This window comes from Arachis ipaensis, chromosome B10 (genome assembly GCF_059453495.1).
Source record: "Arachis ipaensis isolate K30076 ecotype BB chromosome B10, ASM5945349v1, whole genome shotgun sequence".
NCBI classification, from domain to species: domain Eukaryota; kingdom Viridiplantae; phylum Streptophyta; class Magnoliopsida; order Fabales; family Fabaceae; genus Arachis; species Arachis ipaensis.
Window position 1 is genome coordinate 73,678,860 of NC_142435.1, and position 24,485 is coordinate 73,703,344.

Below are 24,485 nucleotides of genomic sequence, written 5' to 3' on the forward strand. Positions count from 1 at the left end.
TGACGATACCTAAGTAAATAAACTCTCAGACTCAACGTATGAGCGCCACGTCAGCATATAAATTCTCTATTTGTATTATTATAAAGATTATAAAGATTATAAAGATAAAGATTATAAAGATATAAATATTATAAAGATAAAGATTTTAAAAATAAAGATAAAGATAAGAAAAAATTTGCGACGAAGAGGACGCAAATACGGAAGCTGAAACAAGAAAGATAAAATAAAATAAATAAAAGATAAAAGAAAGTTGAAGAAGGTAGACTCCTATTGAAAAGTTTTAAAACACCTTTCATTGCTTTAAGTGGTTGTGTTCCCCTTCGTATGGAGCTTTATTATCGTTGCGCGTCGCCGCCGCCACCACCACCCTCTGCCGTCGCAATCCACCGTTTAATTCCTCCGATTTTGCCCTTCCTGTTCCTAGCATCTCATCATAAACCCTAATTTTGCTGAATATTGTTCGCTAAGAAATTCTTTTCAAGTCTCCGCCGCAAAATCGAAAACGATGTTTCCTTGGAACATTGCGAAATCGGCGGAGGCCATGTTCTCGCGGTGGGCTCTGAAGAGGGTTTTCAAGTTCTTCCTGAAAAAGAAACTGGGGCAGTTCATCCATGGCGACGTCGACCTTGACCAGCTCGACGTGCAGCTCACCCAAGGCACCATTCAGCTCACCGATCTTGCTCTCAACGTCGACTTCATCAACGCCAAGGTATTGCTCTGCTACTCTCTCTTGTTTTTTTTTTTTTTATGCTTTTCAATTTAGTTTCCGTGTTACGGTAACACTCTGGTTTGTTTTTAATGTGATGTGATGATATAGATGAATGAACGATGGATATAGTGTGTGCATGTTTTGATTTGATAAATATTTAGGGGAATTTTGAATTTTGAGAATGTCGTAAGTGTGTGGGGGGTTTGATTACAAGTAGTTTTAAAAGGCAAAATAAGTTAATGTCAGCAGTAATTTAGATAATGGAATCTGTTTCCGCTTCATCATACTCATGGAATGCAATGCTTCGAGTTTGATGCTTCTTTTAAATTGGTTGTTCTAGCAATAAATGCGTAGTTTAGTTGTGCTCGAAGTACTGGGGGATGAGAGTATGAAAAACAAAATCAGTATTCATTGAAACTGATTCCGTCAGTTGGCGCTTGTTGTAGAGAGTAATGTGAATTCATGAAGGCGGCTTTAATTTTTGTTGCAGAGTAACCCTATATGTGTTTTGCTTATATTGACTAACTTTTTGGGGTTCTTCTGCTCATGTTTTTACAGCTTGGAAAGACAGCATCCTTGATAGTCAAAGAAGGATCAATTGGCTACCTGTTAGTTAAAATGCCTTGGAGTGGTAAAGGTTGCGAGGTTGAAGTGAATGAGCTTGAACTAGTGGTTTCTCCCTGCACAGATGTAAACTCACGTGGTGGAGATGAAGCTTGTGGCTCTGAAAATAATGACAATCAACATGCCAAATATAGTTCTACGAGGAGTGAGCATGAAATGGCAGATGATTCTCTGAAGTCAACTACAATGGATGTTCATGAAGGTGTTAAAACTATTGCAAAGATGATAAAGTGGTTGCTCACCAGCTTCCATTTGAAAATAACAAATGCAATTGTTGCTTTTGAACCATATTTGGGGGGTGTAGAACCCAAATCCGAATGTCATCGTACCTTAGTTCTTCGAATTTCTGAAATAGAGTGTGGAACAAGTCTGGCTGAAGATGCTGACTCAAAATTTGATGTTCTTGGAATAAGCCAGTTAACCAATTTTGTAAAGTTTCATGGAGCAGTAGTTGAGTTTCTCAAAATAGACCGTGAAGATAATGAGTTATCCTTTCAACCTGTTTTAGGAGCAGGAAGTGGTGAAACCATTTTGAGGCCAAAACAAGCCACATGCCCAATCATGACCGGGAGACAATATGGATTTGGAGGGAATGTAAAATTAAGTATTCCTTGGAACAATGGTTCTTTAGATGTTCGCAAGTTGGATGCAGATGTTTATGTTGATCCCGTGGTGTTAAGATTTCAACCTAGCACACTTAAATGGCTATTGTATTCATGGGAAAGTTTTAAGAATGTGGGTATGACTGGCAAAGGTAGCACAAATAACAATTTAAGAGGATCTTCTCAATTGAATTCAACTTTGTCATTCCATTCAGCAGATTCTGGTCCTATTGTGAATGCCACCACTGAAATGATAACTGATCATGGTAATCTGCCAGCTGATTACACTTCTTTGACTCAACCAGAATCCCCTACTGAAGATTTGCTTCCTGCGCCTCGTCTTATATCAGATTGGGTGCCACTTTCTACTCGTAAAAATCATAAAGATGGTATTCAAGAACTTGACTTTGGAGCAAGGTAGGTTCTCTTTTCTTATTTTAAATGCCATAGTTGTTCAAGAAGAGTGGAAGTTTGATCAATGCTTGATGCTGAGGATATAATTGTTAATATTTTCCCTGTTTATGCTTGTTTTTGTGCAGCAGCACAGCTTTCTAATTATTCATTTCCCGTTGATTGAACAACCCAAGGAGAAACTCCAGTTGTTTTTTATTTTACTCTTATTTATCTATCACTATGATCCTCATAATGTTTCTTCCTCTTGATAACTATTATTTACGTGCTAATCAAATCACATCTGCATTTTTATCATTTTGTAGGTGTTCTTAACATTAATGATTCCTTTATCATAGTTTTGGATATCACTAAAAATTCTGTTCTTATGCGCAATATTGCAGTGTGGACCAGTTTTTTGAATGTTTTGATGGAATGAGAAATTCTCAATCAGCTTTAGGGAGCAGTGGAATGTGGAATTGGACATATTCTGTTTTTAGTGCCATTACTGCTGCATCCACCCTGGCTTCTGGATCCATGCATATTCCAACTGGTACTTTACATCTAGTCATGGAAACTTTATTTCTTCAATTTTATTTTACACTGTACAAATATATGGGGCTCTTATATCCATTATTTGTTACAGAATACATAAATATTTCTTTCGATAATATGCTGGTTACTAATTTGTTCTATATGACATTACTCAACAGAACAGCAACATGTGGAGACCAATCTCAGGGCAACATTTGCTGGAATATCTGTTGTTTTGCCCTTCTGTGATGAAGAACAGGAACAATTTTGTGACCCTAAACTTGATAAACTGGGAAGATTTAAGATTGACTACCTTGGTGCAACATGGAATAAAATTGTTCTTACTTTGCAGGTAAGTTTTGCACTCTCTTTACCCCTTAATTCATGCATGCCTTCCAGCATCTTCTACCCATATATTCTCTATGATATTTGATTTTGATTTTTGAATAAATTCTACACATTGCAACTTCAACAGGTATGTCCTCAAGGTATGACTCTTAATGGAACAGTGAACCATGCAGAGATTGCTAGTTTCTTGAACAATGGAGTTGATGCAAAAGATCAAAGTGCTTTGGTTCAAAAACTACAAGTTAAGGTTCTCGATGCTCTTCCTCTGTCTGCATCATATGGTCTACATTCAGATTCATTGATTGGGCCAGTTGCAACAGATTTTCCATTTGAAAATGAGGACTTCCTAATGAAAGTTACATTGTTTAGAACATTTGGTATCACCAGTTGCAAGTTTACTATGCAATCAAGTTCATCAGATGGTTGTCTGACTGGGCAGACATCATTCTCGTTGATCCTGCCCCCATTTATTTTCTGGATAATCTTTCCTGTAATAAATGCACTAGTTGGCCTGCTAACGGAAATTGGGAAATCTCTTCAATTGCATGATGAGGGAAAGGGAAGTGTGTCTAATGCAGATAAGAAGTGTGGATCATCTCTGAGTGACATGGAAGGAGGTTCTGGTCCTTGTGTCACATCCTTCTCCTCACCAAGCTGTTTGCATGGCGATATATCTATTTCTAATGCAAGGGTAATGCTTTGTTTTCCTGTTGAAGGAGGTGAAGATCATGCAACATTCTTTTCGTGGGCACAGTTTATTACTCTTGATTTTACTTCATCGCCTTTGAACAAGGGCTTCCCTCCAGATGGTACTCAAACCTCAAATGCAAATTCAAAGAAAAGATTTTCTTCGGTAGCTGCACAATCTCTTCAGTTGAAATTTTGTGATTTAGATGCCTACGTGATCACATCAAGTGATGACAGTGTCAAAATCAGCTCCTATAATGCGCAGCATGAGAAATTTTCTGCTAGTCGGATTCTTTCTATTGCATGCAAAAGAGATTATTACTCTGTTGTTAGTGTAGTTTGGCAGGCTGGTCAAGTAACTGGGCCTTGGATTGCAAAGAAAGCTAGGTTATTTGCTCATTCAGAGCTAAGGGGTCAAGATGATATTTCAGGAGGAGGGTATGAGTTCGCATCTGCATCAACAGTGAAGGACCTGGAAGATTGGAAATCTCAAACTCAAGAAGAGATGGTTCTAAGCTCATCATTTTTCATGCATGTTCATATGCCAAAGGTTGTGATTAATGTGAGTGATTCCCAATATAAAGGCATACATCACTTGTTACACCAAATGCTAAATGCTTTGGCATGTGCAACTTCTCAGGAAACTAAAAGTGAGAAAGAATCTACTGTCTCACAATCATCAGTGGTTGTGGAATGTGATTCTGTAGAAATTCTTATTAGTAGGGACACAACTGAGACTGTCAGAAGTTCTATGCAGAGTGAGCTTCCTGGAATGTGGCATCAATTCAAGCTGAAGGTTCAAAGGTTTGAGTTACTATCCGTCACTAATACTGGGGGTATCAACAATGCTGGTTTCTTCCGGTTAACTCATGGAGAAGGCAAGTTATTTGGGTTTACCACTGGAGTTCCTGATAATGAGTTTCTCCTGCTTACTTGTAGCAATACCTCCGTTAAGCGAGGTGATGGAGGTGGTTCTAATGCATTATCTTCCAGGGTTTCTGGTTCTGATATTATCTATCTGTCTGATCCCGAGAATTTCCATAATATTACATCTATATCGGTCAGTTGTGGCACTGTTATTGCAGTCGGTGGTCGTTTGGATTGGTTTCATGCAATATCATCTTTTTTTAAGTTGCATGCTTCTAATACCAAAGATGTAGATGCTACCACTATTTCGAAAGAGGAATCATATCCTTCTTACTCAACTTCTTTTGTTCTTAGCTTGATTGATATTGCATTGAGCTATGAGCCTTATTTGAAGAATCTGGTGGTTGAGAGTGACCTTCCCAATTCAAAGTTTAGCTTTTCTTCACAAGATATGGCTGAACAATATGTTGCTTGTCTATTGGCTGCCTCCTCCTTGACTCTTTCAAATTCAACATTGGAAGATTCAGTAGAAAGTGTATTTCAAATTAGAGTGCAAGACCTGGGGCTTTTGCTTCGTTTAGTGTCTGAGCTGAATCAATTCTCTGGCACTTATAGTGTTGGGCATCTTCAGAAAAGTGGTTATGTTAAAGTTGCTCAGGAAGCTTTTATGGAGGCAATTTTGAAAACCAACTGTCCTAGTGGTCTTCTATGGGAACTTGAATTATCTAAATCTCACCTTTGTGTGGAAACTTGCCACGACACAACAGCTACTTTGATTCGTTTGGCCACTCAACTTCAACAGTTATTTGCCCCTGATGTGGAGGAATCTCTTGTTCATTTGCAGAATAGGTGGGAGAACGTTCAACAGGCACAGCACCAGGATGAATTTTATGATGAAAATAAGGATTTTAGCTGTGAGTCTATGGCTTCAACTACTCAACAGCTTGCTTCAAAACCATTTTCAAAAGATGGATCTGGTATATCAGGCCTGATGGATGAAATATGCGAAGATGCATTTCAAGTAAATGACACCAATACACGGAAATCTAATTCCTTTGAATCAGGAATGCCATTTGATGGAAGCTTGATTGAGATTGGTCAGAAGAGTCTAGATGAGCCTGAGGTTCTCTATCATGAGTTAAATTTGACTGAGTCCATGCCTGTAATAGGCCCAGAAGGTAGTCATACTTCATTTCTTCAGGAGGGTTGCTTTCCAGAGATTATAGAAAGCTATATTTTGTCAGACTTATGCCCTCTGTCAGAGTTATGCGTAGGTATACATTCTGATGAGCCTTCTCTTCAAACATTGAGGGATGTAGAACATAGAGATATTGGTAAAGAAACTGGTGGATGGTATGGAGGCAACTCTTTTGAAGTACTAGAAAATCACATTTCAGAGGAAAGTGAACAAATTGGATTAATAAAGGCTTCAGATCATATCATGATTCCATCCATTGAAAGTTCACCACACAGTGAGCCTTGTGGCCGTGTGGTTCTTAAAAAAATTGATATAAGATGGAAAATGTATGGGGGTTTGGACTGGCCTGATTCAGGAAAAAGTGGACAGCATTCTGGCAGAGATACAGCTATTTTGTTGGAATTGGCATTGTCTGGCATGAAATTTCAGTATGATGCATTTCCCGGAGGTGGATTACTTGTATCTAAGATGTCTGTGTCTGTTCAAGATTTTTATCTGTATGACAGAGGCCAAGATGCACCTTGGAAACTGGTATTTTTGAAAATTCATTTGCTTTCAATTACATAACTTTATATCAAGCATATTGGAACTTGCAAGTTCTGGAATTTTATAGTGCTATGCTTTTTGAATTGGAAGGTACTAGGATATTATCACTCAAAAGGTCGTCCTCGGGAATCTCATTCAAAAGCATTTAAGTTGGAATTGGAGGCAGTGAGACCAGATCCTCTAACTCCCCTTGAGGAGTATAGGTAAGAGTACTACAATATAATTCCAACTGTTTTGCAAGGTGATGGAAGATTTTTTTTTTTTTTTTTTTTTTAAATATAGATATATAATCCTCATATCATTGGGACTAAAGATTTAGTTGTTGTTTCGATTTGCCACAAGGAGTCCTAGATAATTGTTCTTGTTTGCTAAAAACATTATTGTGTTGGCTTGTGAGTTTTGCAGTGCATGATTACTAAGTTGTCTTTTTGGGTTGGGATCTACTTGTGTTGTTATATATTTGAGATAATAGTTATCATGGTGTTTCTTTTCTCATCTCAGTTTATTTGAGGGTATTACCTATAAATTTTAATATAGTATATTGGAATAAACAAGAGGAAGAGATTCATAAAATTCTTTTATTTTCTCCTTTTCAGGTTAAATGTTGCTGCTCTGCCTTTACTGGTGCATCTACATCAATCCCAGCTTGATTTTCTTGTTAATTTCTTTGGGGGAAAAGCCTCCTCAAATGATCAGTGTCCTAATAATTTCCAAGATTTGGAGGGTTCAAAATCTTTGCCAGAGAGAAGTAATGATCTCGAACACTCTTCAATTGCTCAGGAGGCACTGCTTCCTTATTTTCAGGCAAGCGATGTTCTGTACATTCTTAAATTTATAATTTCTATGTTTTGCTTCTTTACATTTTTAATTATTATCTCTTGAGATTGTGGATTTTAGGTAGGAGAGGAAGAATAGAGATAAGATGACAATACTGATACAATTATGTTGAGATACCTATTTATAATAATATGAAATGGCTAATCATAGGATAATGGAAAAAAAAAAAAAATTAGAAGTGGTACTGGGAGATATCATAAAATATACTCATTATTTCTAATACCCTCCACAAGCTAAACTTAATAAGCTTTAAGCTCCTTACAATTTAACCCTTGAAAATATAAAATGACCTCCATGAAGACCAGCAAGGCAACATAGGGATGCTGGAATATGTCTGAAAATTAACATAAGAAGGTAGTTGGAATGACCATCAACTTACCAACTTGTTGGAGGATTGCATGATTTTGAAGAAGAAAGGCAACACACTTATCAGTTGAGTTTTTCAAACAGCAACCAAGGCTGTAAATTCTACAATGAAGGTTGGAGAACGTGCACCGAAGGCAGCGAATGTTTCATTGCAAGAACCACAGGAAACCTTGAATAGTTCTGAAAACTTGGAGGCTGAAAGAAGCCTCGAAGTGGGCTGAGTGAAAAGAAAAATAGAATTTTGCCATTAGTTTAATTCACAATGAGAGGTTGGAAGGAAAACACAACCTAATATTCTTCATGTTGTAGTTGTCGGTAAATGCACAACATTGTAGAGAAGGTGGTGAACAATCGCTTTAGGAAATAATATGAACAACAGTTCCGAATTATGGGAACTTGGTAGCTGAAAGGAAGGCCACAGGTCACGTGGGTTGTTCTGCTCTGATACTATGTTGAAATTGTGGATTTTAGAGAGGAAGAAGAGAAATGAGATAATATGAAATACTGATGATTATGTTATGTGTTATAAGAGGCATACTTATACGGTTATACCTATTAATAATAATAGGAAATGCCTAATCCTATCAAATAAGGAAACAATCACAGAATAATAAAGAACTTCAAAGTTAATCCTAAGAGATATTGTATGATATGCTAAGATATGATATAGATATATACTCCTTATTTCTAACATTATTCTTTAATTTACTATGTTCTGCTATGAGGTTTGTAAAGAAACACGGAAATCAAATTACTAAAAATGCCATTCAATCTATTATTTTCACTTATGAAAGGCTGTCGCTCATTCGATGCATCATGTTGCTGATTATTTTGTTTTCCAAAGCGTGTTCTTTAAGACACACTGGTGTTGAATCTGCATCTTAGACTTGATAAAAGACGAGTTAATCATATGAAGCTGTCTTGTAGATGATAATATTAATGCCATTCAATCTATTATTTTCACTTATGAAAGGCTGTCGCTCATTCGATGCATCATGTTGCTGATTATTTTGTTTTCCAAAGCGTGTTCTTTAAGACACACTGGTGTTGAATCTGCATCTTAGACTTGATAAAAGACGAGTTAATCATATGAAGCTGTCTTGTAGATGATAATATTAATGTATTGGTGCATTCATTTTGGTTTCAGAAGCTAGATATATGGCCTATTCTTATTCGAGTTGATTATAGTCCCAAGCACGTAGATCTAGCAGCATTAAGACATGGAAAATATGTAGAACTTGTAAATCTTGTCCCTTGGAAGGTAATCTTTCTATTTATTTATTTATTTTTTTCGCTATTCTATCTAATTTTCTTAATCCTACCTACTATATAGTTGTCTGATGGACTATGTTGACATTGTAGTAAATGTTTATTAAAAAGGTTCTTTTTCTTTGGACATGTTATTTGAACTTTTTGATGATACATCTGTACTTTCTCTCAGGGGGTTGAGCTAAACCTGAAACATGTTCATGCTGCTGGCATCTATGGTTGGGGCAGTGTTTGCGAAACAGCTGTTGGAGAGTGGTTGGTAGATATATCACAGAGTCAGGTGTGCTAATAGACAGGGATTATATTCCTTTAGAATGTGATTAATATTTTTGCCCCTCATAATTCATAATTTTCAATATGTAGGTTCATAAAATACTGCAAGGGCTTCCTACTGTACGCTCATTAATTGCTGTTGGTACTGGTGCTGCTAAGCTGGTTTCATCTCCAGTTAAAAACTATAAGAAGGAGCGGAGAGTGCTCAAGGGATTGCAGAGAGGTAGGTTAATTCTAAAATTTCTTCAATCCTTTACGCATTAGTTGGATATATGTCCTAGCAAAAAGCTGCTTAAGCATTATGAGTTTATCAAAATATTTGGAAAAATTTGTTGGTAATCAGAAAGTGGCTTTCATTATCTATATGATTACAATATTGAAAAATTGATAATATTGATAAAAACTTTCCTTCTTGATGAAAGATATCACTAATTTCTTCATTTGTTTACTGTTGCAAGAGGAATGTCCTGTCATTGAGTTTAATATTACTTTGTACAGTGTAAGCTACCTGTAGTTAATGGGAATATTACTCTTTCTGGTGTCAGCTACCTGTAGTGTATGATTAGCTGAATTGATTCCGAGTCAGCATTGTGTTTAATTGCAAGAACTTAATACAAATTAAGGAAGTCAATTTTGATGCTCCTTTGGCTGGGATTTTTTTTAAGTTTCCATCCTATATTTCATAGAGAAATACCGTATGATTATAAAATTGTTTGGTCAGTTTTCTGGTCCGCTGAGTTCTAATGTTAATTTGCCTAACTTGGGTTTAGTCTTCATAGAAGTTGAATATCTTTTCAGGTACCATTGCGTTTCTTCGAAGCCTTTCTCTTGAAGCTGTTGGGCTTGGAGTTCATTTAGCTGCTGGAGCCCATGACATTCTGCACCAAGCAGAGATCCTTGCAAGCAAACCTTCTCCAGTTTCTTTGCCTCCGAAAGATAAATTGAACACGGATGTTCGATCTAATCAACCTAAAGATGCTCAAGAGGGAATTCAACAGGTGAGATGGGAAACTATATATATATATATATATATATATATATATGCGAATACTTGCAAGTTTAAAAATTTAATTAGATCCTTACTAGTTGTAATATTTGCTTTTAGAATGTTTTATAATTCTTCCTACCTCAAACACAAACGAATATTTCAAAAATGTTTATCTATATAGGGACTCGATTAAAAATGTTTAAAAATAATGATCTAATTGAAAATTTGAAAAGCTATAAGGACTAACAGAAAAATTAAGCTATTTGAGTATTCAGAGTTGGTTGTGGCAAAATTATTGTCCTTAATGAATGCGTTATACATAATAAACCATGTTTTCATTGTTAGTTATGTTTCTTGTCTCATTTAGCATGTGATTAAATTTCAATTACTCCTTATTTCTCTGGTAAGAATTTTATTATTATTATTATTATTATTATTATTATTATTATTATTATTATTATTTGGCCTTATCCTTTTATCCCAATTACATAAAGGTTTTTCCCTTCTTGACTTTTCAGGCTTATGAGACCCTCAGTGATGGCTTGGGAAAATCTGCTGCTGTGTTGGTTCAGAACCCCTTGAAAAAATACCAACGTGGCTCTGGTGCAGGACCGGCATTGGCAGCTGCAGTTCGAGCAGTTCCTGCAGCCGCCATAGCTCCTGCTTCTGCTTGTGCCAGTGCAGTACACTATGCTCTTCTTGGATTCAGAAATAGGTTTGCAATGAATTTGATTTTAGATTATTCTTTTTCAGTTGATAATTCTAGAACCAGATATGACTATGCCGTTTTTCACATTTCAGCCTTGATCCCGAACGTAAACGAGAGTCCATGGAGAAGTATTGTCCAACACAACCATGGGACGAAGAATGATTAATGATGGCAATAGCGAATGTTAAATATTTCTTGCTGATTCTTTGTGCAGATTATTGTGTGAGGATTGAGTAGTTGATAGTCTTGCATACTGACAGGAGATTGAAGGAGCTCTAAAAATCAATGGCAGTGTCCTGTGTATCATGTGAGTTATCTCTCCTTTGTTAGTAGATAGTTGATCTTCCCTGTACATGATACATGATAGGGTTTAATGATGTCGTCTGATCCATGTAGCAGTGGGATAAGGCTTTGTTGTTGTTGTTGCTGCTGTTGTATACCATTCTCATTATGCATAATCCTGTCATAATATGTTTACCTTGATAACGATGATTCTGAATGTTGCGTTTTGAGTGAATTGACTTGTTATTTATGCTTGTAGAGTTGAAGTGTTACTTGGTATCTCATTTCCCACTTCTGAATGTGCTCATTAACTGCAGATCTGTACAGTAGCGGAACGGGGCAGTGAGCTGATTCTTTATGATCAAGATTAATTGTATATATATCCTGTCCTTATTCAAACGGAAGTCGTAGTAAGGTATAGTGACCCAATTGCTTTAGCCTATAGTTAGATCGTGTACAGAATTATTTAATATCATTCTTTCAAAACCTTGATAATGATATCCATGTATATTTACCATTATTTGTTGTAAAATTTAGTGTGCAACGTTATTATTACTCACCTTACTGTCCAATTTTTTAATTTACTTTGCCATTATTTGCTTGCAATGTTTTAACTCTCCTCTGTTAATAGGGAGTGATCATTAGTAACTGATTATTGTCAATTCATGTTTGCTTTTCTGTGCATATTTTAAGCTCATAGGCACTATTTGTATCTAATTCCTATTGACTTGTGTTGTGATTGGCTCTTGGCCGCAATAGAAGCCTCGTGTTGAGCATTGGCTTCAAATGTGATCTAAGATATACAAATATATTGACTGCATATGCGCTTCGGAATATGGTTTGAAATGTGGCATCAATATGGCACCGTAGTTATTGATGCAGACTTACACGTGATGCACAAAGTGCATGCACCTTTCCAACTTCCAAGCTTTGGGAGAAAAGTTTCTACAGTGATATGGCTTCTTTCTCTACTTAATTTACTAGAATTAGGGGTGTTCGCGGTGCGGTTTGGTTCGGTTTTTTAAGGAAAAGTCATCCGATCCAATGTTATATTAATTATGCGGTTCGGTTTGGTTCGGTTTTTTCATTAAGACCATCCGAATCAAACCAAACCAATTAAATTCGGTTTGATTTGGTTCGGTTTGTTCGGTTTTTACATTGTTTTGAAAACCTATCCTATTCTAATCATCAAATCATATCTAGGGTCAAATAATTAACAATTTCGCAAAATCAACAATGGAACAATGGAACCATGATCAACTTGACTCATAAATCACTAACAAATTAGCAGAAGCACAACAAATTAAAATCATTAGCAAGTTGCAAAAACAATGGAACAATGATCAATTTGACTCATAAATCACTAACAAATTAGCAGAAGCACAACAAATTAAAATCATTAGCAAGTTGCAAAAACATGGGAAACAGATGGAACAATAATCAGCCTGAACTGAATCAAGAAAGTAAAGAAATACAAGCAAACTAATTCCAAAAATTTTGCAAAAATGGTGCACCAATTCCAAACTAAATCAAGAAATAGAACCAAACTGAATAAAAAATACACCCAAACTAATTCCAAAAATGTTCATGTGGTGCACCAATTCCACAAGTTCTTCCTCTTTCACTTTCTTCTTTCCTGCATTAACATTAAATAAACAAAACGTTTAGAATCAACCCAAACCAGAATTTTCCTAAATCAAAACAGAATAAAAATTTCAATGCAATGCAATACGTTTAGAATCATTCTCTGACTGTTGAAGTTGTTCAGAGTGTAGCAGCATATGATGTTGTAAATATGAATTCAATGCAATGCAATACATTGCATTTTGACCAACGGTTTCACTCAAAGTAGGGCCCATAGAGAATGGATCATGATGATACATGAAACAGACAAGAGTAAGGAGTTATGTAACAAGAACTCAATAGTACCTTCCAATTCATCTTATATGGGATAGTGAGGCATGTGTGTTTGCTTTGGGTGAGAGAGGGACCACACTTTTCTTTGTCCTTTTGGTGCTTTGGAATTAACATGAACTACAACAATCTGAAACTAGTTGCACTATGCACGTTTTAAGTTTTTATGAGGGAAAGAAACAGCTACAGTTTTATGCACAGACTCTGCTAAATGCCGTCTCATCATTTTTTTACAATCAACAAAATAATAGTGACATCTTTCTAGATATCCAATTCAATCAAAGGTAAAAATCAAGAATATAATTTAGGTGTTAGGAAACAAACGTGTTAAAATTCCATCATAATATTACTAATTAATTTGGTTGAAATATGTTTTACACCACATCAGTAGAACTTGATCAAGTATCTCATAATTTATTTACTAACAATAAATTCTTAATGAAATTTAGATTTAGAACGAATTAATTCTTGACATGAGGTTATTTTTTTCTTAGCTTTTAATATGCTGCTTGTTGCCTTAGTTTGGAGAATCCCTGTTGCTTCAATTTTCTTAATTTATTCTTATCATGTATTCATATCTGAACAAGCAATGAACAAAACCAGCAATAAACAAGCAATAACCAGCAAGACCAAAATTACCAACAATAGACTGAATACATGGTAAACACTAAACAGCAATACCAACAATAACCCTAACCTGAATAAACTGAACAATAACCTCAAGCAGCAATACCAACAAGGCAACAATGCATCAGTAAAGTTTACCTGAATAGATTGCTCGGGCTCCATATGCACTTGAATCGGTGGCTGGGTAGGAGACTTTCTGGGTGGAGGAGGCGAGGTCGGAGACTCGGAGGTGGTGAGGTGACCCTACAGAACCCAGAAACGCTGCTGGGTGGAGGCGGCGAGGTCGGAAGTGGTGAGGTGACCCTGCAGAACCCAGAAACGCTGCCTGAGTCAGTGGGTGACTGGGTCTTCGTCTTCGTCTTCGCGGTGGGTGGGTGGCTCAGGCTTGCTTCGACTTCGAGTTTCAAGGAATGAAGGAGGTGAGATTTGGAGGAAGAGGAAGGCTTCAAGTATCAAGGAGGTGGGTGGCTCAGGCTGGCTCCGTGGGGGTCTGGCCGTCTGGGTGAGTGGGCGAGATGTGGTGGCTCCGATCTGGGATTTGGGCGGGGTTAGGTTTCCATGGGGGGAGGGACTCGCGCAGCATGGCAGCAGTAAGGTAAGGTAAGGTAAGTAGGTAGGGTAACGCGTTTTGGGAGGGGGGGTAGTTTTAATTTTTAGGGTTTTGGGAAGAACCGGTTCGGTTCGGTTCGGTTAGGGTTTTGGTGGCAAGAACCGAAAACCGAACCGAACCGCAAAAAAACAGCAAAACATCACTTTTTTCGGTTTTTTCGGTTTTCAGTTATTTCGGTTTTCGATTTTTTCGGTTCGGTCCATCGGTTTAGTTCGATCCGGATCGGTTTTGAACACCCCTAACTAGAATGCAGTGTACTTTGGTATCACATTAGTGGAATTCCCTGCTGTTTTACTTGAGAGGCATGCTCTTAATTTCAACATGCCAAAAATATTATTTAGGTCAATATAAATCTTCGTGTATCTCTCGCTACATACTCCAATAAATTATTGAAATTGAATAATCAATTTTGGTTAGTCAAGTAGTTAATTTATTTGTTTATTTAAATAGGTGTTGCTGAGTTTGAAATTTTGAATCTCGTTTTATGCATATGAAATTTTGAATCTCGTTTTATGCATACAATAACGCATTGGTTAGTGATAGACCTTTAGATTTGTTCTACCAAATTTGAATTGAATTGGATAGGGGGCAATGATACCATGGCAAGCTTAACTAAGCTTGAGGAGCTCACCACACTTTCCGTACCTTTTCCAATTTCCATCCTCAATTTTTGCAGTCTCCGGCTTAATTGCCAAAACTCCGGATAGCATTTAACTGTGAACTCATTCATACCACCGTTAAAATTCAAGTATTTTTCATCAAGGTTCTACATTGCATGTTTTTTGTTATAGAGACTTTTTACGAGTCATACTCTGAGTTTTCCTGAAAGTGAACTCGAGCGCAAATGAAAATTCACAAGCGATTTAGCCACTGTAAAAGTTGCTTCATGTAACAACCCTGATTTTCGAGTACGCGAGATCTTTTCTAAAGGCACGGATTTTTCTGGAAGATCAGTAAAGAGAACAACTCTTCTATATCAACAAGTATCTCGATCCTCATTGTCATTATGTCATCCTTAAGCTAGAATCTTTTCTGAGGCAAGCTCGATAACGCGGTCACGAAGAACCTAGTTTTTGAACCGTATCGGTTAGGAGTTTTGATTCGGTTTTTCGTAAGTAGTCTCAGTTTGACGAACCGGACTCGATTCATGAGAGAAGAGAGATAATAGTATAATATTATCATTATATTATTATTAGAATATGCTTGAATGATATTATAAGGTTACCTGGTCTGTTTTAGTTAAAAACAGAAAATCGGTTTAACCGGGTTTACGGTTTACTAGTGCAACTTAGCACCAGCACTCTCTGATGACTTTAGCAATGCTAAGGCCTCATTATAGATGTTTTATTCTCATAATAAATATGTTACTAGTTTCAATTATGCTAGTAGCTCAGAAAATGATTTTTAGAGATGTTTTTACAAGTGTTCCGATACATCTAGTTTTAGTAGTTATACACCTGAGATATTTTAATATTATTTTAACCCACCTCCAAGCCAACCAATCACAACTCACCTTACACCCCCAAGACCTCCAAGGCTGTCTCATTTCATCATTTTGGACGAAAATAACAAGAGAGAAAAGAGAGAAACTTTCATGAACACTTAATCTTCAAAGCTTGATTTCTTCTGAACCAAAACTCAAATCAAAACTCCGATTTCACCAAAATGATCCTCTCTTCTTCCTCTACATAACCATGTGACTTATCAAGGCTTGAAATAAGGTGAGATGGCTGTCTCCCTCCCATTTCAATTCGGTTTTCAAGGAAAACCATGCAAAACATGTGTTTTCTTGATGTTCTTCCTTAGGAATCATGCTTAACTTGACTTGAGGGCCAAGAAACGTGAATTTCCAGCAAGTCTAAGGTGAGATATCTCTTCCTAACATACTGAGTGAGATTTGGTCAGTTGAGAGTTTGTGGATTTAAAGTTGTTCTTGATGTGTTTTAGGAGAAAAAAGTGCTTTAAGAACACTTCAAAGAGTAACCGGATTTGGAGCAGCAAATCAAGGTAGGGTTTGACAAATTTAATCTTGAATGATTGTGTTTGAGTTGTGTAATTATGATATGGTTTGGCTGTGCTTGAAATTGATTGTTTATATGAGTGATTCTTGTTGAAAGTTTGGTGAAAATTTGATGAAATTTGATGAAATTCAAGCTATGAATGTTGTTCTTGAGGGCTGCTGGAAAAATGAACCCTAGGCCTTAAATTGGGGTTCAATTTGTGTTAAAATCATATAGAAAAGATGGGGTTTTAGTGGCTGGGAATTTATTATGAATTATGGTAAAAATCGGTTGCTGAAAAGATTGAAAAACGGGTAAAAACAAAGAAAGAATCTGAAGAATTTACGAAGAACACGAAGAACACTTTGAGTGTGGTGAAGAACAATGAAGAACACCTTTTAGATCTTAGAAAGGGCAAGGAAGTAAAATTTTTGGTGTTTAAGGGGTATTTAGTAATTTCTGAAAGTTAGGGTGGTAAAAGTAGAAATATTAAAAGTTACGGGTGGTAAAAAGTGAATTTTAAAGGTTAAAAGTAAAAGTAAGTTGATTTTCGAAAATTTAATGATAAAATAATAAAAAATAATAAAATATTAAATAATAATATTTAATTAAAAATAATATTTTAATAAAAATAATAAAATAATGCAGAAAAGACAGTTTTCTGTAAAAGCTTTAGAAAGACAACTTTAAGCACAGAATCTCATAATTATTTTCATAAAACACTTAGGGAGTGGTAAAAACATATTAGTGAGGCAAAGATAAATAAAAAATAAAAAGTTGAAGAAAAGATAAAAATCGAAGAAAAAGTCTGTAAAGTTTTAATGACAGAAAAGCAGACAGAGACTAGTGAACCAACTAGACAACATAGTTAGTCCTGGAATTGCGAATAGGGTTAGGTAATTATATGAAAAGTTAAACTATTTCAGTATAGACTTAATGAACCTATACTTGGGACAGACTAACTATTCATACCGAAATTTACATAAGCTTTAAATACATACGTTAAACAGAGAAATCAGAACAGAGTAAAGAAACACAGAAAACAGAGTAACCAGAGCAGAATAAAGGGATACAGAGAAAAGAGTAACCAGAGCAAAGTAAAAAGATAAAGAGAAATGGTTTGAGTATGATGTTGTTAAAGTAAAAGCTGTAAAGTTTGTATAGCATGATTGAACAGAGAAAGAAAGAGGTACTGCATAAGAATGTGAAAGTGATGATGATAATGAGAATGATTATGTGATGATCTGCTGCATGAAGACAGTCAGATAGATGGTGGTACAACCACTGAGAGTGCTTTCCTGGGATACTTAGCTATAATGCTACTCTGTAAGTCAGAGGACTCTTACAGAGGTATCGAGAACACACGACTAGCATATACTCCTGTAAGTCAAAGGACTCTTACGGCGAGAGTGTGTGTGTATGCTCCTGTAAGTCAAAGGACTCTTACAGTGAGAGTGTGTGTATGCTTTTGTAAGTCAAAGGACTCTTACAGAGAGTGTGTTGGGCAGATATAAGTTAACTAGCTCCGCCATACAAGTCAAAGGACTCTTGCAGTGGTTTGCCTCACAAGTCAAAGGACTCTTGCGAGGGACATTGCCAACAGGAAAGCCTTACCTGGTCAGAGGACTCCGGGTAACGTCGGGAGCGGGTATGTAACCGACAAATGAGCTCATTACCTGCGCTAGGGCTAGACATGCATCATACTTGGTAGTGCATTTCCTTTGTTATGATTGTGGTATGAATGTATGTTTTTCTTGTTTGTATTCTATTCTCTGTGTCTGTTTTGTATTTTCTTGTATCCTTCTGTTTGTGTTCTGCTATTTGTTTTCTCTATCTTCTCTATTTATCTGTATCTTCTATTTACTGTTTTTTTTGTATTCTGCTATTTACCTGCTAAATAACACGGAATTAATGAACTTAACTAATAACCCCGACCCTACTAAGAACTCCCCAGTTCTTACCCCTTCTCTCTCCCTTCCCCCTTCAGATGGAAGTAAGAGTACCTTACCATAGTTCGCTGATGACCGTTCGCAAGAAGAGGATTCTGCTCTAGATAGTCTTCTGAGTCTAGGGTGAATATCGTTCTCTGATTATATGTAAATACTGTGAGACCAGCCAACGTCTGCACCCCTTCGTATGCGCACTTTAACCTAAATCCTGTGTACGAGATTCCTATTTTGTGGATACTTCATGAGGTACCAGAGAGACGTCCTGTGGAAAAGTCTGATCGTGCAGAGGAGTAGCAGATGATGTTCTATCTTTTGATGACGTTCCACCTGACTTGAGTTGTGAAGACTTAGAATGTACTTTTCCTCACTTTAGTAGTTTGGAGGGACTAGGTGAGTATAGAGTCTAGGCTAGCCTAGGTGCCAGCTTAGGGACCTCTTGAACAGGTCAGGACCTGGGATATTGTATGTATGTATATGTATATAGTTATTATCTAGCTATACCTAGGGATGTTCTAACTAAAAGTCTATACTCTAATAAAGGCGGGATAACTGAATGTTGCTAGCTACTTGTGATGTATTTATGTGTGGTTGCTTATAACTATTTTATCTGTTATCAGCTGTGAGTTGATTATGAATGATTCCGTCTATTAATCCAAATGTTTTAAAAAAAAAAAAAAGTACCTCGCTAACTAACTACGCTTTTAACAACGAATTAGGCTCATATAATAAATAATAGATAATAATTAGGATGACAAATTGGTAGCACTCAGTTTCTGGTATGTCCTAGGCGTATTGAAAATTGGGTCGTTACACTTCATGCTGTAACTACTAACTAGTATGGGGAATATTTCGTTCTGCCGTCATAAGAATACACTTAAATGATATAAATACTTAATCCATCCTATAATATTACGTATGAAACTTAATCGCTCCTATGCTTGGTTGTATTTCAGTCACATTTTCAAAGCAGATGAAATCGTATTGAATAAATACTTTAATTTGACATATTTTTAATTTAAAAAATTTCAAAGACATTTAATTATGATGTTTATATCAGTATAAAATAAAGTAGTTTGGCATTTATATATTTATAATCATATCAAATAAATAACGAGTAAACACTCACTATATATATGTTAAAAGCCTTATAAGTTTTTTTTTTTTGAAAGAGGAGCTCAACACAATAAGTGGAGCATAGAAGACAACACCATAGGAATAACTATTAACTAAAGAGGAATAAGCAAAACAAATAAAGCAAAAATAGATCTCCATTTGTCATCTTCGGCATTGCCATCAACGACAGAAGGGATCTGCACCTAGCCACTCCTTGTAGCTCAGAAAGGACATGTTGATAATCTCCTCAACCTCTTTTCCTTTGTTCTGCAAAATCCTCCGGTTTCATTCCAACCATATGTTTCAAATTATCGCACAAAAGCACACCAGCCATCTCTTACACTCCTCCTTTCTATGTGAGATCTCAATCCAACTTTGGAAGTGCTCCTTTACCGTATCCGGACAAGCCCATCGCATACCAACATATGATATCTAAGTACACCATACTTGCCAAGAAAAACTACAGCCAAGGAACAAGTGGTAGCCACATTCAACACCATTGTTACATAAAACACATAAAGTATCTTCTTGGTAAATAACTCCAAATCGGTTCAGTCTCTCCTTCGTATTGACCATGCCAGTCAGGACAAACCAGACAAACAACTCCACTCTAGGTGGGACCAGACCTTTCCAAATAGTCCTAGTAAAGCTGTAGCTTGATATATCCTCCGGGACCATTTCCACCTGCAACACCTGCACAAATGAGTTAGTAGAAAAAACTCCTTGTTTATCATATTTCCAAACAACTCTATCTTCTCTTTCATATGCAAGTTTGACTAGCCTTAAAGTGTGGTGAAGCTGGTTACTAGATCCAACTCCCATTGAAACAGTTCTCTCCTCCATTAGAAATTCCATATCTAAGCTAACCCATCACAAAACCCAAAATCCCCTATCACTGATCATCTTTGGTTTGAAACTGAGAAGAGCATTGGAAAATGATCTTTCAAAAAACCTCCATGAATCCAGACATCCTCCCAAAATCGAGTTCGTCTCCCATCACCCACCTCCATGGACAACCCAGTAATCATCTTCTGCCGGACTTCTTGGTTCTTGAACTGTAACTGACAAATATCCTTCCATAGACCCCCCGAACAGGTAATTCCTGTGAGGACAGAAGCTCATTTGGATTTAGGTTGTTATAGGAATAGACTACCTTCTTCTACAAGGGATACTCCTCCTTAGAGAATCACAACCACCATTTAAACAGAAAAGCTATGTTTCGTATCATAGCATCCCCAATTCCCAACCCGCCTAACTTTTTAGGACCTTGTACCACTTTCCACTTAACTAGAGCCATACCATTCCTCCCATCCTCTTTACTCCATAGGAAATAAGTTTTTCTGCAACAACTTTTGGCATCTTGTACAAGCTCAAATAATAAACCAAGAGACTTGATAAACCCCGTTTTTAGGGTTTATCATGTATAGATTTTAAGGGTTTTATCAATGATCTTTCACACTTATTCATATAAAACTACATGATTTTGTGTTCCTTTCCCCATTTTGCTTCATAGATGAAAACATGCTTCTTTTGCATAAAAATTGAGATATTTTAATCCTCCTCTATTACCATTCGATTCCGTAATCCATTTGTTAAGTGGTTTCAGAAGTTATAGGGTAAAAATGGCTAAGAGGAGTGAAGGAAGCATGCATGAATGGAAGGAGCATGGAATAAAGTAGTGTTTTGGAATTTGGGCATGGGCGCGCATGCGCACCGTACGCGTACACGCGGATGTGCACCCTCAGATCCGGCACGATGGAGCCGAGACGAGAAGCCGGTGCGCTTATATGGCTGGCCCATAAAACCTTGGATGCGCGTGGGCACTGTACGCCTGCACGCAGGTCACGAAAAACCCCATGGACGCATATGCGTACTGTGCGCGTACGCGCCGATGGGCGCACGTGATTTTTTAAGAAGAAAACGTGACCAGCGATTTCAGGCAGTTGTAGGCCCTGTTTTGGGGCAGAAATCTGGAGGGAAAAGCTTAAGAAGACCAAGGATTAGGGGGGATAGGACAATTAGTCATAATTCTAGATATTTTGGGTAGTTAGTTACATTTTGCTTTTAGAGAGAGAAACTCCAACTTCTCTCTAGGATTTCACTTTCTCCATTGCAATTCTCCTTTGATTTCTTGGTGAGATCCATTGCTAATTCACTTTTATTTTGATACAAGTTATAGATCTACTCTTCTACTCTCAATTAGTGTTCTTTTGATTCATGCATTTGGATCTAGATTTGTGACTTTGTTATTTTGAATTTTGGTTAATGAATTGAGGAATTTCATTCAATTGCTTGATTGTTGATGATTGCTTGGATTAGATAGCTTTAATTCAATTCTTTTCTCTCAATTACATCATGTCTTCTATGATTGCTTACCAATTGTTTGTGATAATGACAACCCTAGCTATGGAGTAGATTTCTCTTATTTGGCTTAGGGGTTGAGTTATTGGAGACACTTGAGTAGTGGATATTAATTGTTGATTAGGAATTGAGAATTGCTAATTGACTTGGAGTGCACTAAAGCTAGACTTCCCTAGGGTGAGACTAGGACTTGTGACTCAAGTTAGTTACTCTCACTTGACTTTCCTCCATTATTAGGGGGTTAACTAAGTGAAGCAACAATAAACTCTTGCCACAATTGAAGGAAACTATAATGATGGAACTTCCAATACCTACCCTTAGTCAAGGCTTTTATCTCAATTAATTGTTGTTTACCTTTGTTAGCTTGAATTCTTGCACCAACTCTCAAAACCACAAAAGACTTCCTAATCAATGATGTGCATTCTAAGGCAATTCCTAGGGAGAACGATCCGGGACTACTACTCTCGGTCATAGATTTTTGAGTTGTTTGATGCGATATTTGCATGTCGGTTAGACTATACTCACGATTGGATTCATTGCTATTTCTATACCGGCATAAGAATATTTCGTTTATCAAAATCAAGACTATTCAACACAGATTTGATGAGCACCAACTTACCGGCCTTATTGAGTACCTTGGCCTTCCAAAGGCTAAGCTTTTCCTTCACTTTGTCTATTACTGGCTTCCACGTCTTAACCATCCTTGGGTTTACTCCTAACGAGATACCCATATATTTAACTGGAAGGGTGGCTTGCTTACAGCCTAACACACTACACATACGTTGTACCCACTGCTCACCACAGTTAATAGGAATCAAGTTTTATTTGTCAAAGTTAATACTTAAACCTGACATCAGCTCAGAACAACGAAGCAATCTCCTGTAATTCTTGATGGTTTCTTCCTCAGGAGGGCACAATAAAACAGTATCATTTGCAAACTAAAGATGCGACAACTCAACATGATCTCTCCCAACCAACAATGGTGATATGTGACCATTTCTAATAGCCTCTCCAAGCATCCTATGCAGGATATCAACAACAAGTACGAACAAAAATGGGGACAGAGGATCACCTTGTCGCAGGCTTCTTTCCATCTTGAACGGCTTGGACGGCGAGCCATTTATCAATACTGACATATAGCACGTACTGACACACTCGATAACCCACTCCTCCATCTTCGTCTAAATCCCATCTTCTACAATACAAGGTCTACAAAGTTCCACTTGACTCTATCATATGCTTTCTGGAAGTCTAGCTTTATTATTGTTGCTTCCTTCTTCCTCTGTTTGATCCACTAAACCATTTCGCATGCGATGAGGTCCCCATCATGAATCTTTCGACCCTTGATAAACGCACTCTGTGTCTCACCTACTGACCCTGGCATAATGGTGTGCAGAAATTGTGATTACACTTTTGATTTTGTAAAATTCATCGCTCTTTCTTTCCCTGGTAATGGCGCAAAAAAACATGATGCCAATACCATGGTTCACAACTTCGCACAACTAACCAACAAGTGCACTGGGTCGTCCAAGTAATACCTTACGTGAGTAAGGGTCGAATCCCACGGAGATTGTTAGTATGAAGCAAGCTATGGTCACCTTGCAAATCTCAGTCAGGTAGGGTTAAATGTGATTGGATTAGATAATTAAAAGGTAAATAATAAAGGATAGAAATACTTATGTAATTCATTGGTGAGAGTTTCAGATAAGCGAATAGAGATGCTTTGTTCCTCTGAACCTCCGCTTTCCTGCTATCTTCATCCAATCAGTCTTACTCCTTTCCATGGTTGGCTTTATGTGATACATCACCATTGTCAATGGCTACTTTCGGTCTTCTCTCGGGAAAATGATCCAAATGCCCTGTCACGGCACGGCTAATCGTCTGGAGGCATCACCCTTGTCAATGGTTTCATCTTATCCTCTCAGTGAAAATGGTCAACGCACCCTGTCACGGCACGGCTATTCATCTGTCGGTTCTCGATCATGCTAGAATAGGATTTACTATCCTTTTGCGTCTGTCACTACGCCCAGCAATCGCGAGTTTGAAGCTCGTCACAGTCATTCAATCATTGAATCCTACTCGGAATACCACAGACAAGGTTTAGACCTTCCGGATTCTCTTGAATGCCGCCATCATTCTAGCTTACACCACGAAGATTCTGATTAAGAGATCTAAGAGATACTCATTCAATCTAATGTAGAACGGAAGTGGTTGTCAGGCACGCGTTCATAGGGAATGATGATGATTGTCACGTTCATCACATTCAGGTTGAAGTGCGAATGAATATCTTAGAAGCGAAATAAGATGAATTGAATAGAAAACAGTAGTACTTTGCATTAATCTTTGAGGAACAGCAGAGCTCTACACCTTAATCTATGGAGTGTAGAAACTCTACCGTTAAAATTACATAAGTGAAAGGTCCAGGCATGGCCGAGATGGCCAGCCCCTCTGATCTAAGAACTAGGCGTCCAAAAGATGTCTAATACAGTAGTAAAAGGTCCTATTTATAATAAACTAGTCACTAGGGTTTACAGAAATAAGTAATTGATGCATAAATCCACTTCTGGGGCCCACTTGGTGTGTGCTTGGACTGAGCTTGAGTGCTGCACGTGTAGAGGTCCTTCTTGGAGTTGAACGCCAGTATTTGTGCCAGTTTGGGAGTTCAACTCTGGTTTTGGATCC

General features: G+C 37.2%; 2 protein-coding genes across 2 annotated transcripts; one reads left to right on the top strand and one right to left on the bottom strand.

Moving 5' to 3' along the window:
- Window positions 1–245: 245 nt before the first annotated feature.
- On the top strand, window positions 246–11,795 carry ATG2 (autophagy 2). Its single transcript, XM_088508509.1, has 14 exons — window positions 246–709; window positions 1,268–2,352; window positions 2,730–2,878; window positions 3,039–3,211; window positions 3,335–6,490; window positions 6,596–6,708; window positions 7,102–7,309; window positions 8,856–8,969; window positions 9,150–9,257; window positions 9,341–9,473; window positions 10,049–10,248; window positions 10,757–10,953; window positions 11,040–11,254; window positions 11,547–11,795. Exons 1-13 carry the CDS (start codon window positions 506–508, stop codon window positions 11,107–11,109), a joined length of 5,910 nt encoding a protein of 1,969 aa, XP_088364635.1. The 5' UTR covers window positions 246–505; the 3' UTR covers window positions 11,110–11,254; window positions 11,547–11,795.
- A 10,553-nt stretch (window positions 11,796–22,348) lies between these two features.
- Window positions 22,349–22,978, bottom strand: LOC148580426 (uncharacterized). Its single transcript, XM_088492166.1, has 2 exons — window positions 22,778–22,978; window positions 22,349–22,594 (listed from the first exon to the last, which is right to left on the bottom strand). Exons 1-2 carry the CDS (start codon window positions 22,976–22,978, stop codon window positions 22,349–22,351), a joined length of 447 nt encoding a protein of 148 aa, XP_088348292.1.
- Between the last annotated feature and the right edge of the window lie 1,507 nt (window positions 22,979–24,485).